Genomic DNA, 15,224 nt, shown 5'->3' on the forward strand with positions numbered 1-15,224 from the left:
TACCATTTAACTTGTTTTAATGTTTCTTCACAAATGGTGAAAAATACTAAAGTACAGACAAGGAATAATCATAATGTTGTGGCCAACATTATAAATATGGAATTATAAATTTAAAACATTTTTCTGGTTTAAAAAATAAATCTGGTAGTCAATGCAGCTCTGCGGGGTCTCTGCATCTAGTAGGGCCGGTCTCTGCGTTCCTGACGGTGCTCGCCTCTGCAGGGAAAGAGGGAAAAGGGGGCAGTGTTTTAAAATGGGGAGAGGAAAGAAAGGAAGCCCTTCCACAACCCCCCAGCCCTGGGCCGAGCCTCCTGCCCCCTTCCCACAGAGCCAATAAGACCTGCTCCAGTCAGAGACGGAAAGGGGCGGCCACCTGATGGGCCCAGTGGTCCACAGCTGGTTTTTACCACCACATACTTATCCATTTTTCCAGGTCCTCCACGCCCGCCTCTTCTTCCTCCCATCTGTTCCATCAAAGGTCCAGGGGGTCCCCCAGGGCCACCTCGTCTTCCTCCACCGAAGCCACCACGGTCCATGCCCCGGCTGCCACGGAAGCCACCTCTGTCTCCACCACGGCCACCTCTGAACATTCCACCGGGACCACCACGGTCCATGAGGCCACCTCTTCCTCCTCGCATGCCACCAGGGCCACCTCTGCCACGGTCACCACCTAAGGTATGGGAAAGTATAGAAGACAGCTTAGTGCCAAGACAGAAGGAATGGGTGAATGCAGAGGCCCCTCAGGATCTGCTGTCTTCCCCCAGAGCAGAAATGGACACTTTAACTCACCCAAACACCTGAGTCATCATTTAGAACTACAGGTGACCCTTAAACAATGCGTTTGAAGTGCGTGAGTCCACTTATACATCAGTTTTTTTTTCCCACTAAACTACAGTACTACACTGATCTGAGGTTGGTAGACTCTGAGGATGTGAAAGCACCCATACACAGGAAAGCCAACTAAAGTTTTAAGCAGATTTTTTTGACTGCACAGAGGGTCAGAGCCCATAAGCCCCACGTTGTTCAAGGGTCACCCATATAACTTAAAGAGCCCCAGTGTCAGGGCTGCACTTGTTGAAACCACCGACCTGGGCAGCTGTATTTAGTTTACCAAGCCCACCATGTTAACGCAAGAGGTTTAGTACCAAAGCTGAGGGTACCTACCCGGGGGTGGGAAAGGTGGTGGGAGGAAGCCTTCAGGCTTTGGGGCCTTACACTGGTTGCACTCTGTTCTCCACGCAAAGTTCTGGTTTCCACACCCCCTGCATAAAGTTACATCACAACAGAAATCACTTACTGAACAAGTGAAGGCACCACCTGAGCAGAAACCACCATAATCACCGCGTCCTGGGTCCAACACTAGTGAGAGGATCAGTCATAGCCTCAGGCAGCAAACACAGCACAAGACCAGCGTTTGATCCAACAAAGTGTCTGTACAACCATGTACACGTGAGCCTGGGTCCAGTGGACTGTGACCTTCTCCTGAAGGCTCCAAAACAGCTGGTAAGGACTGACAAGGCCATCCACCCCACAACAGAGCCATCAGGGTCATCAATACGCTCCTCTGGACAAAAGAATCCAGCAGGCCTCTCCAGTATGGGAATGGGGTGAGACTCAGGGAGACCGCACTGGTAAGCTATCAATGCCAGAAGTACATACGGATTGGGGCACTGCCAGTCTCCCGCTCGGTGCTGGACGTTTCCTCCTCCAGATGGGTTCCCTCGAGAACCTCGAGGCCCTCTTGGTGGGAAGCCTCCTCTGTCTCCTCCACGGCCCCCCATGCGACCCATGGGTCCTCCTGGACCTCCTGGGCCCCCTGGACCTGCAATAATAAGCAAACCACCTCTTTGCAGCACCACATTTGCTACAGGACATAATGTATCACGAAGGGAATCAGAGATCACAGCTGCTGCTGTCCCATCACCTGGCCCATACTTTCCCACAGGCCCAAGGGCTTAGCTCTGTCGTCGCTGCAGGTAGCTCCACGACGACTTGAGGAGGGCAGATGGAGACCAGAGCAGAATAAATGGCAGCCCAGCACCAAAGCCCAGGGAGCGTGGTTCCCCGGGGAGTCCAGCTGCCCTGACCAATCAACCCATCCTCCTTTTTCTTTTACTTCCACAAACTTTTACTGTCAGCATCCAATAGTCTAGTATTGATTGAACACACCTTTTCAGTATTTCTAATGTGCTTGCCTTCACTCTAGAAACCAAGTTCCTCAAAGACAAGTGTACTACAAAACTTTCAAAGCAACACAGAAACAGCCCAGAGACAGCATCCAGGAAATACCTCCTCGGAGTGGTGGCGGCATCCCCCTGCCCTCACGGGGGGGCATTCCTCCCCGCATGCTGTTCATTGGAGGCTTCTTCCGAGCGAGAGAAACTTTAAGTTTGCTCCCTTGAAAATCTTTCCCTGGAACAAGATAACAGAACACCAATTACTCCCAACCTCCAAATCCTAGTCCCCTTGAGGGACCAGGCAAGGTTAGAAGACTGCTTTTTCACCAACCCCGCCCTGTTATCAAACTCAATCATTCCAGCTTCATCAAATGTGCCCACCCACAGATTTTTAAAAATCTCTAAGATTTTTAAAGGCAGGGCAAGAAAAGCCTTTAAAAGAAACAAACAGAAATAAGGTGAGAAGCAGGGACAAGTAAAGCAGCAAGTGACCAAGCAAGGAGAGCCAGAACTTGTTGACACTTTCAAGTTGGTTTTTGTGTGAAATGAAATTCCACGATCAACCTCAAAGCCATATATGTTTACATATATGTAAACGCAAAATGTGTATGGCTAAGATGCCTGTGGGGCTCTGACACCTGCGCTTAGAGAAGCATTTATAACTTTAGCATGTGGATTTGAACAAGAACGTCAGCTCCTGGGCCCTCATGTGACTGAGGGGAGGGGAACCGAGCAAGCACCTTCCCAGCAGCCACCCACCACCCAGTGCTCCTCCAGGAGCAGACAGAAGTCTTGCTCCTTTGGCTCTTGAGGTCCTCCTTCCCACCACACCCTATAGCCACACAGAGGGAAACCCTATCTGGCCCTGGTCCCTAAAACCACTTTAAAAGAACATCTAATAGCCAGAATTAAACACATCAGAGTGAGACCCTTTCCTTACCCACAAGTTGACACACACACTTGCTACCAGACCCTCCATGTGCCCCAGAGGAGACAGAGCTAAGAAGGCTAGGAGCACCCCACTGTTGAACTAGGGCTCCTACCGTCAAACCACTCGACAGCAGTTTTGGCAGTTGGCGGGTCTTCATAGGACACTGTGGCGTCGCCTTTGGGCTTTCCTGTTTCCTTGTCCAAATAGATGTGGATCATGGGTTGTCCAGTCCTCTTGTTCATCTAGGCATAAAACAGCATCATTAAGCTGTGACCAGAATAGACTAGTTTTCAGAGAAAAAAATTCAGGTGAAATTCTTTCAAAGCTCTTTTTTTTCTCATCAGATTTCTGTCAAAAGCAGTAAATTTTCCAGACACACATTCAAAAGCATGTTAGTTTATCTCCGAGTGGTGGAATTATGGGTGACTTATCTCCTAAATACCTACCACAAATGTGTACTTAGAGGACTTTTCCCTCTTAGATGTGTTTTTATCATAAAACCAAAATAGGCCCAAAGTTTCAAATTGTGTAAACGAACAGTACAGATCCCATTCCTTCCCCAGCCTTTTCCTATGTCCCTACACCTGCCCCAACACCCTGTGGGCCACACTAAAAAGCACCCAGCAAGCAGCCACCTCTTAGGACGCAGTCAGGCTTTGATGCCATCATATAAGATAGGTCTCATACAAAGTAAACATTACCCTTAAATCATTAAGTACAACATACAGGGCTATGAATGTGCTAAAAGGACTCTTGATCATCTCAACTTCAACACAGCCAGTTTTTCCTCCAGAAACAGAACCGATGACTAGTTTTTCAGCTTAACACCAGATGCAAGTGGCTTGAAATCAGGAGCCACACTGCACAAAAATATAATCTGTATTTATAGAGCTAAAAAGACGTAACTTATATATATATATGCTGATGCCTATGTTTTTATAAAAGACCTATACATAAGACAAAGGAAATGTAGCAAAATAGTGGTATGAATGATGGGATATAGAATTTAAAAATCTTTACTTTTACAAAACTTTGATACTGGTTTCTTAACTAGGAATAAACCCCACATACCCAAATAAACTAATAAAGATCTGCAAAACTCTTAAGGACCTGGGCTTTACCACAGACCTAATAAATGGAGAAACACATTAATTGGGTGGGCGGGGGAACCACTCAGCACTATAAAAACATCAGTTCTTCTCAAATTCTTATAGATTCAGTAAACATCCAGTTGTTTTGTTGTTGTTTTTTGCCCACGCTGCATGGCATGGCGGGATCTTAGTTCCCTGGCCAGGGATGGAACCCATGCCCCCACAGTGGGAGTGCAGAGTTCTAACCACTGGACCGCGAGGGGATTCCCCCAATTGGGGTTCTTTTTTTTTTTTTTAAAACAAACTTCGTAAACTGGTTCTAAAATGTATATATATAGAAGAGCAAGGAATAAACAAAACATTTATGAAGAAAAAGAATAAAACAGAAGAATCTGCCTTACCAGGTATCAAGATTTAGCATAGAGTTTAGCGGTGCTACTAGCATAGGATCATGCAAATGAACCAAAAGTATACAAAAAGAGCCAAGAAATAGATACAGGTACAGGCGGCACTTTCTATGTGACACCATTATGTACCACCAGGGAAAAGATGGATCATTCAAAAGATGATGTGGAATAAGAGGCCTTGCAAATAGGAAAAAATAAAGACAAACTAGTAAGGTAATGACCTGTAAGTTCAACTACATTACAGTTAGGAACTTCTATTCATCAAAAGACAGTGAATTAAAAAGCGAGCCACAGTTACTTCCCTGGCGACCCAGTGGTGAGGACCCTGCGCTTCCACAGCTGAGGGTGTGGGTTCAATCCCTGGTCAGGGAACTAAGATCCCACAAGCCGTGTGGCATGGCTGGCAGGGGGGAAAAAAAGAAAGAAAAGCAAGCCACAACTTGGGAGGCCTGCATTGGCAACAAAGATAAGGTTCAGCACCACTTATAAATCAACCCAATGAAAAATCGTACAAAACACTAACAGGTGTTTCAAAGACGACAGCGTGCCATTATAACATTATAAGGATCAAGAAAAAGCAAAGTAAACCACACTTCCATTTTCTTCTACCAGATAAGTGAACGTTACGTCAGCTGATTCCTGGTGAGGATGTGGTGGATGTGCGGTCAGTTTGCCAGCGGGAATCTAAGCTGGTCAGCCAGATGGTTATTTTGAAGTTAAACACTGTTTACACTTTAAGAACCAGCAGTTCTATACCTGCGTATAGTGGGTTCTCATTATTTGGGATTGAAATTCGCAAGTTTGCCTACTCATCAGAATGTATTTTTACCTCCAAAATCAATACTTGTGGCACTTTCTGTGGTTACTTGCAGACATGCACAGAGCATGAAACATGTCGCCAGATGCACATGTTCCCAGCTGAGGAGGAACAAGATGATGCTCTTCCCTCTTCCTCTAGCTCTCTCCAGAAATGTCCAGAGGGCAGAGACTGGGAGGACAGGGGTGTTCTGTGAGAAGTTCTGGCTCTGGGACTAGGTGGATGAATCTGAATACCAACTTGGGCAAGTCACACTCCTGAATCTTTTTTTCCTTTGTAAAATAAAGTGAGTAGGATCTATCTGAATAAATTGTTTTCAGAAGTTATGATAATCTATGTGAGATGTGAGATATGTGTATGTGTATCTGTGTACATACTTCCCCTAGAGGAAGTGGCTCAGAATTCACTAATTCAGTGTTTACAGTGACTTTAAAGAACTTAACTATCATGAACAAGAATCAACTATATACACACTAGAGAAACTAGCACACCAGGAGACGTACAAGGAGATTCACTGGAGCACGGCTTCTATACTAAAAGGATAGACACAGTCTGTCTGTTAAGGGAATTCATGAATAACTTGTGATGTATTTATGAATGAAATACAGGATGCCCAAACTTTTGAGATTTTGACCTAGGGACCCACCCTGCCTCCCCCAATCCTAGTTTCTCTTAGTTTTCCTCATCTAATTGATAACCCCACCACCTTTACAGGAGCTCAGACCCAAACTTTCTAACCACACCAGCTTCTCTGAGCTTCCAGGCAAGCTCCCACCTCACTATTCCCTCCACTACTCTGAAATTATTTCCCCACTCCGAGTGGCTTCATTTCTTATTTCATCCCTGTTCTATCTTGCTGTATTTACATTCCTCCCTAACAATCACGATCACTGAACACAGTACAACTATACTTCTTTTTACAATATGCTCCCCATTATATGTAAACTCCAAGGCTCCTTATCTGTCTGTTCTTGGTATATTTCCAGAATGGTGCTGCCTTACAGTGATGTTTAACAAATAGTCTTCAAAATTATGTGAAAAAAAATATTACTGAGGACACAGCTATAAAGTAAAGAAAGGGAATGATAAAATTCAGGATGGGAGTGGGGAAAAGGGATAAAACTGGGAAGGGAAGACATGCCAGGTACTTCAAAGATACTCATAAAAGCCGTACTACCTATGCTGGGATATGGATACATAAGTGTTCATTATTTTTAAAACTACCTTATATTCTGTATTTCACAAAAAGTAACGTTCATATAAGTATTCTTACAATTAACTTGATAATTATATAAAAATGACCCTGAGTTATCAAGTGTGCTTAAACAATGTTTTGCATTTTTCTGTAAAATATTGTTTTTTTGCTTTTGTATTTTAAGGAACAAACCACGCTATGGACAGTCCAGAAGGAAAAGTCAAGCAACTTCTGAAACTCTGAATTCAATTCTCTTTAAAATGCTCTGTGGTTGAGAGATCTGCCAGGTCACATGGTCACGCTTTCACTTACCTTGACAACTCCACACTGCTTAAAGAAGTCTGCCAGATCATCTAGCGTCACATTGTCATTTAATCCTTGCACATAAATTGCACTGTTGTCACAGTCTTCATCTGGATCTACAGGTGGGCCTTCCAGAGAAAAGCAGACAGAGGGAGTCACTGTCATGTATCCTTAGGGGCTTATTAACCGACGGTCACTGTTGCCTACTGGTCTTCATCACAAAGCTGAGAGAACTACCAGCCTCACTAACAGGAATGACATGGAACTCGTTGTTAACTGTATTTTTGTTTAAGGTGCTTATGAGTGGTCACTCATGATAAAGGAAGCCCCAAACTGCTCTTGACAGCAAGAGTATCCCACCGATCTACCAGGCTGCTAAACTCCAACATGCACTGGTTTCTGTGCTATTCATTTATGAAGAACAATATAAAATTCAGGAATTTAAAATTACCTAAATCAAGATCTGGTCCTTCGTCCATGGGTCCTGCCAACCAGGAAAGATCATATGAAATATTATTAGTGCACGTCTTGCAGGCTACAAACCTTACAAACACACATAGCTATCTACTACACCACCATTTGATGGGGCTTCATTAAATTCAAAATGACCCGCACTGCTAAAATGGAGCAGTGCCCCTTTAACATCTGTGAAAGGTTTGCTAGGGTTTGCTTTTTCTTTGCTGGTTTGCTTTTAAACCATTAACCAAATACACTCTTAGTGCTTATGTGCCAAATTAGTGTTAAATTTAAGTCAAATTTTTTCCTCCAAATAAACCAAATTTTAAAAATGTATTCTCCCCCATATTACAGAAGCAGTTGCTCAATACTTCAAGTTACCCTTTGTTTTGTAACCATAGGTTAACCTTATTACCCCTAAGACAATGCCGGCAGTACCCATTAGTTTCTTTCGTATAGATCATTTTTAAACCACTTATGAAACTAATATAAAATTATAGTTTTCTAAAAACTGACTGTATTTTTTTTTAAACACTATCCATGGTAATACTCAAAAACTTACCACCAGGCTTATTGAAGCCACCTCGCTCTCCAGCGCTGCTGGGGGGATAAACGAAGAAATGAAGGCCTTTCCCTTTAAAAGCCAGTACCGCTCTGAGCCTTGGGGGGGCTCGTGGGGAAGAAGGGCACTGGCTAAACACATCTCCAAACAATGCATCTCTCTCATCTTGTCACTATGCCTTTCTTCGGGCAGCTTGCTCAAATTTCCTTTATATACAACCTTGCTTGTCTGATTGTACACACCACTGTGGTTGGTTCCTTTCATTTCGGGGGCAGGTATTAATAGTGCAATACTTGGCAAATTGGGGGGAAAACACATCCCAAACACCCACCCCATCAGCTGAAAAACAGGGAGAGCTTGGTGTGGAGAGGAGTAGTAAGCTGGGATAAATGCTGTGATGAATCTTTTCATGTTCATAAAGGTGCACCCTCAACCTCTCCCAAGGGAGAGCCAAGCGAGGCCCTGGGCTTCCTAACAAGTCACAGTATAATAAAGCAGGAGACACCACAGTAAAGGCCTATAACACACACCAGAGGACGCATCCAGCCGATCTTCAGCATAAAGCCATACATTTCAGGGCACTAATAGGTTTAACAATCGCTGTGAAAGGAGAATTTACAACAGATACCAAGGCTCCACAGACTGGGGGTGCAACTTTATAGACATATCAGGTGAAAACAATGACAGTATAAAATCACTGCCTTACATATATTAAAGGGGGCCTTTTTTTATTCTTAATTAAAGGCAGCTCCTCAGTGGGAGGCCCTGAGCTTTTTCTAACCAGTATTGCACCTTTAATACCTAAATATACAATTTCAAGCTGTTGCATGCAGCTTTGTTTCCTTTTTAAAAGTACACACCATAAAATGTTCTCTCTCTTTAAACACAAAAGTTTACACTTTAATGTTACACAATTCTAGAGTATTATACCTCCTCTGGTTCATTACCAAACAACAAGTATGCAGTTACCAAAGTTACAGAAGGATTCCATTTATACAATGAATACATTTTGTTAAAAATATTCTATGTATATTTTTCCTCTCCATATGGACACCGTGTCTAGTCCCACTTTTCATTATGCTGCCGGCTGAGTACTGAGTACGGGTACTTTTTAAGTATTGAAGTGTATACAAGGCTCTCACTTTGTAACCTGTAGCATATAAATGCGACAAAGCATGTTAAAAAGTTTCCACGTTTAACAGCCAATGAAAATATCAAAATACTGAGGCAATGAAAAAGGGCATGTTAACAACATTGAGTGCCTTACCTGCAGAAGACACTGAAAACCATCACCACACCACAATAAAAAAGAGGGGAGTGGGGAAAGCCCCTGTCCTGTCCCCAAAGGATCCAACAGCCTGTTGAAAACCCTATGGGGAAAGCCATGATGTTTTCTATGGCTTCAGGAGACTTCTCATCCAGAAAGAGGGAACCCCTCTACTAGCAAAGTCTAGCAAAATTAGCAGAATTATTACTTCTGGAGAATTAAAATGAATAAACTTGAAATTGGTTTTGCAATCGAAAAATACTAAGAATTCTAAGTGATTGGAGACGTGATGATAGTGATTTCAAGTGTCTACATCTATTTAAAACATCGATAAAGAAGTGAAACCTTTATAATGGAATGACATTCTCCAAATCAGAAGATTAATTTTACTTTATAACCAAATTATTCACAAGTTTTTGCATCTTGTAAAATGACTTTCTTCCAATAAAGATTTCACTGAAGACTTTTTAAGTTATGCAGAATATGCAAAACTATTTTAAAACAGTATTGTTCAATAGTAAACAATTTGCTAATATAAAGAATAAAGACTGACTAATGTATTTAATCTGGAAGTACATTTCTAAAGAAATTCTATTCAGTTTTTCCTTGAACCAACAGTGGCACCAAATCCAATTTATACTTATATTAACATTCTGCATAACTTTTTTTTTTTACTAGTTTATATAGGGACAGAACACACACAGAACTAAGCCTTCTGGATTATGTTAACCAACATTATACCTCACCTTCATCAAAGTACAGACATCAGAAAGGGAAGAGGGTATGGGAGAAGGGAGGGGAAGGGCAGGCACAGGTAGCAGGGTTTATGTTACTGATCTAAACAAAGTTTTCTAAACCAGATTGTGCCATCAATTAAAATGGTCAAACCGATTTAGACTTCTCAAAATCTCCAAGGGGGAGAGTGATCCTATAATTATATACATTACTCTGCAAAAAGCTATTGGACTTTTCTGTGTACCACGTGCACCTCAGGCCATAGTTCAAGGGTTTATGGGACCAAGATCTTCACCATTATGTTCAACAGTTCTGAGTACAAACAGAAGCTGGGGACAAACACTGTGGAAGACATCTGCATTCCCTTTTTGCAGTATAAACACCAGGTATTTTAAGACAGCCATTCAAAGCAATTAGTTAAAAACCTAGGGTTGTTAGAAGGGTTGTGTGTGTTCCATCCCAAGTCTAATTACCCACAGAGGCTTTTGACCTCTGGAAACCATGAAGGGAACTGAAAGCTCTAGTTTCAAAACCATTCTTTGTTCTCCCCAACCCAACCAAGTAGACTGGCATTGAAAAAAGCAAACTGCCTCTACAGATATGCCACAGAGATGACATTTCCATGTTTTGGAAGATGGCTTGGGCTCATCAGATTATCCATGGAAATGCAGAAATAAATTTCTTATGTCTTTCAGTCCCTTCTTTCCATTGAAAATCCTATGGATGAAACAAAATTAGGTAAAAGGAGAAAAGGTTTGCTCTTACCCCATTCCACCGCGTCCTCCTCCCCGCCCACCTCTGCTCATGCCTCCACGATCAAATCCCCCTCTTCCCCTGCCCCGGTTATCAGGGCCACTCATGCTCCGGTTCTCTCCTGGTCCGGAAAATCCTCCAGACTCCTGCCCATAAACACCCATGCTACTGGGGTGGTCCTGTCGGAATGAACCTGAGGAAAGAGTCACATCTGTAAGCCGTGGACCAGCATTTACATCACTGCCTGTTGTACTTTCTCCTGGAATCACAGAATTCTCAATTGCAAGGCACAAACCAAGGTACCATCTTCTTTACACCTGCACCCCCAATCAGTAGGCTTTTTAAAGTTCAACAAGAACAGCTGGCTCATTAAGGCTGAAGTAACCTCATATAGTTCACCTAGAATAAACCACTCCCAAACATAAAAGGACTCTGGTCAACAGTTTACAGGGTTCTGTATTCTAAGATTTCTTCAAAAGCTGCTCCTTTAAACCACACTCCAAAAACAAAAATGGAGTCAGGTTTCTTGACGGTTGCTAAGGGGTGGTCTCTATCAAGTAGCACTATTCATCTCATTGTCATGAGACATGCTCATGGATGGAATTAAATTAAAAGACAACAATCCAGGTAGAGATTAAATTGCGAAGACAATTTGAGTTTTTGCTTACTTCTCCACATAAATAAAACTGTAAGCATTCTGTGAAGATTTTGTTTGTTTCAGGAATGTAAACAAAAAACAAAAACAAAACACAGCATTTTGTTTACTATCAAAATTGCAGTAGTCTTCAATAGCTCTGCTCACACTGTCTTAATGAGCTGGGGTGGGCAGGCCATAAGAAATGCTGGCTTCACTCACTGCATATAACCTCCCCAAAGAAAGCAGGGCTGGCAGTCTACAACATTTTCTCTGGTCAGTTACAAACTCTCTTCTTATACAGCATACTAATAACAATTAAACTGGAGAAAAGCCAGGATATTGGCCAGGATATGATACCCTCAAGATGCATCCTGGAGTTTAAAAGTACACAATGGTAAAGAGCATTTCCCCATTTCAGAAACTCCAAACATAACCATTCTTATTTGGTTTTCTCTCTTAGCAACTCACTCTGCTGCCCGTAGCTGCTGCTCTGTTGGCTATATTGACTTGGAGCCTGGCTGTAGGATCCAGTTTGGGGGGGGTAACTAGTGGGCGGCTGCTGCCCATAGCTGCTTTGTTGACCATAGCTACTCTGCTGTCCATAGCTGCTCGGCTGCCCATAGGTGTTCTGCTGGGAGTAACTGCTCTGATCATAACTAGTCGGCTGTGTAGAGGAATAGCTGAAAAGAGAGGGAAAAAAAAAAAAAAGAGCTTGTTAGGAACGAGAGGCTTGCTATTTCTTCAAGTCCCCTAAACATGAGACATTAACAGCATGTGACACAGAAATCCTTAAATATGCAGTTACTTTCTACATATTAACATATACTGAATTTAAAATAAGCAAATATTTTTGAATTCAGAACAAAGCTGTGAATGGACGGGAGGGGACATTATTAAAAACAATCCATCTATAAAATGTACAACACTGGAGCCTCTCCTTTACCCATCCACCCCCAATTAAAACAAGTTCTTCTCAACCAAATTCAAGTCAAATTTTGGGAGTTTAGGTGCTTCCTGTAGTATGCAGGAAGAAATCTGCAGATGTGCTCCCAGAGAAGGCTGACCCAGTGAAAAGGCATTGAGAAAAATGAGGCAGTTAAGTGTGGTATACAGTTCTAAGGCTGCTTCCATTAATTCCCTTGTGTGATGACAATTTTTCCAAAACTACAAGGCCACTTGTTATGTGTTTTTGTATGGCCACTTAACTCTTGAGGATAAGTCTAAGTTTCAAACTGCTATATGCACACAGTTTCAAACTTTCAGACATGCCTGATCGTCTATGAAATTCGGGTATTCATAAAGAAAAGATGGACAAGGAAACGTCAGAATCAAGGCACTGTGTGAAAGATGAATATTAGGTTGAGGGACTTCCCTGGTGGTGCAGTGGTTAAGAATCCACCTGCCAATGCAGGGGACACGGGTTTGATCCCTTGTCCCGGAAGATCCCACATGCTGCTTAGCAACTAAGCCTGTGCGCCACAGCTACTGAGCCTGTGGTCTAGAGCCCACTCTCAGCAACTAGAGAAAGCCTGCACACAGCAATGAAGACCCAACGGAGGAAAAAAAAAAAAGATGAATATTAGACTATTATCCTTCACATATGTCAACTACAGGGCAGGGAAACTAACCAAAGATACATTCTTACACAGAAATAAAGCTTCAAAGAACTGGTATTAAACCCTGGACGAACCATGATAATGAAAACCAAATAAGACAACACATCCTACAATGTTAGTTCTGAGCACAATTTTAAGTATCACCACCTTCCTTACCACAGCTGTAAGGATTCAAACCTCTTCACACCAAGTGCACCTAATCCACTTGCCAGATTAAGTGCTCTCAGCATGACTGGTGTGGCTGGGCCCTTGCAGCCCTCCCTGCCCACTGCTACTCCAAGTGGTACAGAGACACTCACCAATCAGCTCTGTTTGCTCATAAGCCTGCTCATGTCTGCTGTAACTTTAATGTATAAATCAATGAAATGAGTAGAAAAAGGGGACATGTTAATTCTACCAAAACTAAATTAACACTTCAGGACACAATTCAGACAATTCATTTGAAAACTTGCATCAAATTAAATGTGAGAACTTGCAGTTCTTCCTCTACTTTAAAGAAACCAAAACTGGACATTGTAGCTGCTGGTGTGGTTAATGTAAGACAAAATACAGAACAAGTAAATTCTTAGTCTAAAGGCAAGGCCTTGGCCTAACCATTAAAAGACTGGTGCATGAATGGACCTTCAAGTTAAGTTAAATATAAAATGATTAAGGTGAACTTTCTTTAAAAAAAAAAAAAGGAAAAAAAAAAAAGAAAAAAAAGAAAGGAGAAAAAAAAAAAAGGACTTGCACTTTACCCATCTCAACTGCATCAGAGAATGTGGCTTACAAGGTTGTTTACCTGCTTTCATGCAACTGTTTCTCATCTGAATAAACTAAAAGAACAAAATTAAAAGAACCTAGAGTGGTAAAATTGTATGCAGAGAAAAGAGTTTTTGACTTGTCAGCCACTGCTGTTGGAACTTAGGACTGAGGTTTTAATGTACAATATGTGGTCAGGCTTATCACTGGGAGAGACAGATCACATAGCCCACCTAAGGAAGCAGAAGCAAGCTGGTCAACAGCTGAAAAAAAATCTGTTTTGTTATTCTACTAGCTCATTGGCCACAAGAACAAGAATGAGAAGACTGACCTGGTAGGAGGATATGATGGTGGTGCCGTGACTGGCTGCATGGGGTAGCTCCCAGGTACCTGGGGATAACTGTAGTTACTCTGTCCATATCCTAGGCTGGGCTGGTTGTAACCCCCTGTGCTAGATTGAGGTTGACTAGTCTCAGCGGGTTTGTTACCATCCTGCGGTCTAAAAGGAGAAATAAAAAAGTGAGACTTCTTTTTTCTCAACCACAAACATCTCGGCTAAGAACTCCACAATCTATGAGCAATAAGCAATGTGAGGACTGAGCCTGGAAATATATACAATTGTAAAAACTACAGCAAAACCCAATGTCGGTCCAACTGTCTCTGCTGGAAGAGAACACTAAAGACGGGGGAGATGTAATCACATCCACAGGAGAGACATCAACACGCTCCATTTGTTCCACATCAGCAGCTATAGAAGGCAGTTACAGTGCTTTGCACTGCCCATTTAAGAGATCTGGGAGGGGAGGTGGTTTGTTCAGCAAGAAAATGCCTTTTCTCATAAAGGACTATTAAAGACAAACAATGAACTTTAACAGTAATGCAACTTCTGGGTTAGAGTAACATTTACATAAGTCCATGGCATGTATAAGTATGGACGATCTGTGGGTTTATGTATCTCATCTATAAAGAACAGACCTGAAAAAAAAAAACACTTCCTAACTTGAACTGCCATAAAGTAATCTAAACTTGCCTCAGTCTCCATAATGGAAATACCAGAGGAGCAGGGACACACGCAAACACACACCCTTCTCTCCTGCTCAGATGAACAGGGGAAATATCCTTGTTAAGCGACGAACACCAATCCTAATCCCAAGGAAAAAAAAGAAAGAGGTTTCTATTACCCCTTAACCCTAAATTTATAACAGAGTTGCAGAAAAATGAGCATACACTATTGTAAGCAAAGCCCAAGAATGAGCAGCCAGACCAGGGAGGATGTGGAAATACTGGTCTCTCCAAAGAGCCGAAATGGGTCACAAGCCCCCTCTTTCCAGGGGAAAAGGGAGTAGCTATCACTGATCACAAGACAGCTGTTATAAAGTGTTAAGGACTGAAAAATTAAGAGAAAGGAACCAAAAAAGATGATTTATTCAAAGACCAATTAATATATACCCCCCTCCCCCAGCTATGGTTTGGATGTACTGTTGCAACAGAGCATCAAATGAGACTTTAAACATCTGAGAACACTGGGTCAACTGA

At 42.3% G+C, this 15,224-nt stretch overlaps 1 protein-coding gene across 2 annotated transcripts in view; it reads right to left on the reverse strand.

The window, feature by feature from the left end:
* Positions 1–15,224, reverse strand: part of EWSR1 (EWS RNA binding protein 1) — a 26,360-nt gene continuing 11,136 nt past the window's right edge. The window contains exons 6-17 of one of the 2 annotated variants that reach the window (XM_057744158.1): positions 14,020–14,187; positions 11,800–12,011; positions 10,707–10,887; positions 7,940–7,977; positions 7,373–7,405; positions 6,931–7,049; positions 3,221–3,350; positions 2,290–2,412; positions 1,660–1,822; positions 1,165–1,262; positions 418–670; positions 1–216 (exon numbers count right to left, since the gene is read on the reverse strand). In XM_057744158.1, the coding sequence (XP_057600141.1) occupies positions 177–216; positions 418–670; positions 1,165–1,262; positions 1,660–1,822; positions 2,290–2,412; positions 3,221–3,350; positions 6,931–7,049; positions 7,373–7,405; positions 7,940–7,977; positions 10,707–10,887; positions 11,800–12,011; positions 14,020–14,187 (1,558 nt within the window). In that variant the 3' untranslated portion in view covers positions 1–176. The remainder of the gene's footprint in view (positions 217–417; positions 671–1,164; positions 1,263–1,659; positions 1,823–2,289; positions 2,413–3,220; positions 3,351–6,930; positions 7,050–7,372; positions 7,406–7,939; positions 7,978–10,706; positions 10,888–11,799; positions 12,012–14,019; positions 14,188–15,224) is intronic. The other variant, XM_057744159.1, reaches the window with a different exon arrangement.

This window comes from Hippopotamus amphibius, chromosome 8 (assembly GCF_030028045.1).
Source record: "Hippopotamus amphibius kiboko isolate mHipAmp2 chromosome 8, mHipAmp2.hap2, whole genome shotgun sequence".
Taxonomy (NCBI): Eukaryota; Metazoa; Chordata; class Mammalia; order Artiodactyla; family Hippopotamidae; genus Hippopotamus; species Hippopotamus amphibius.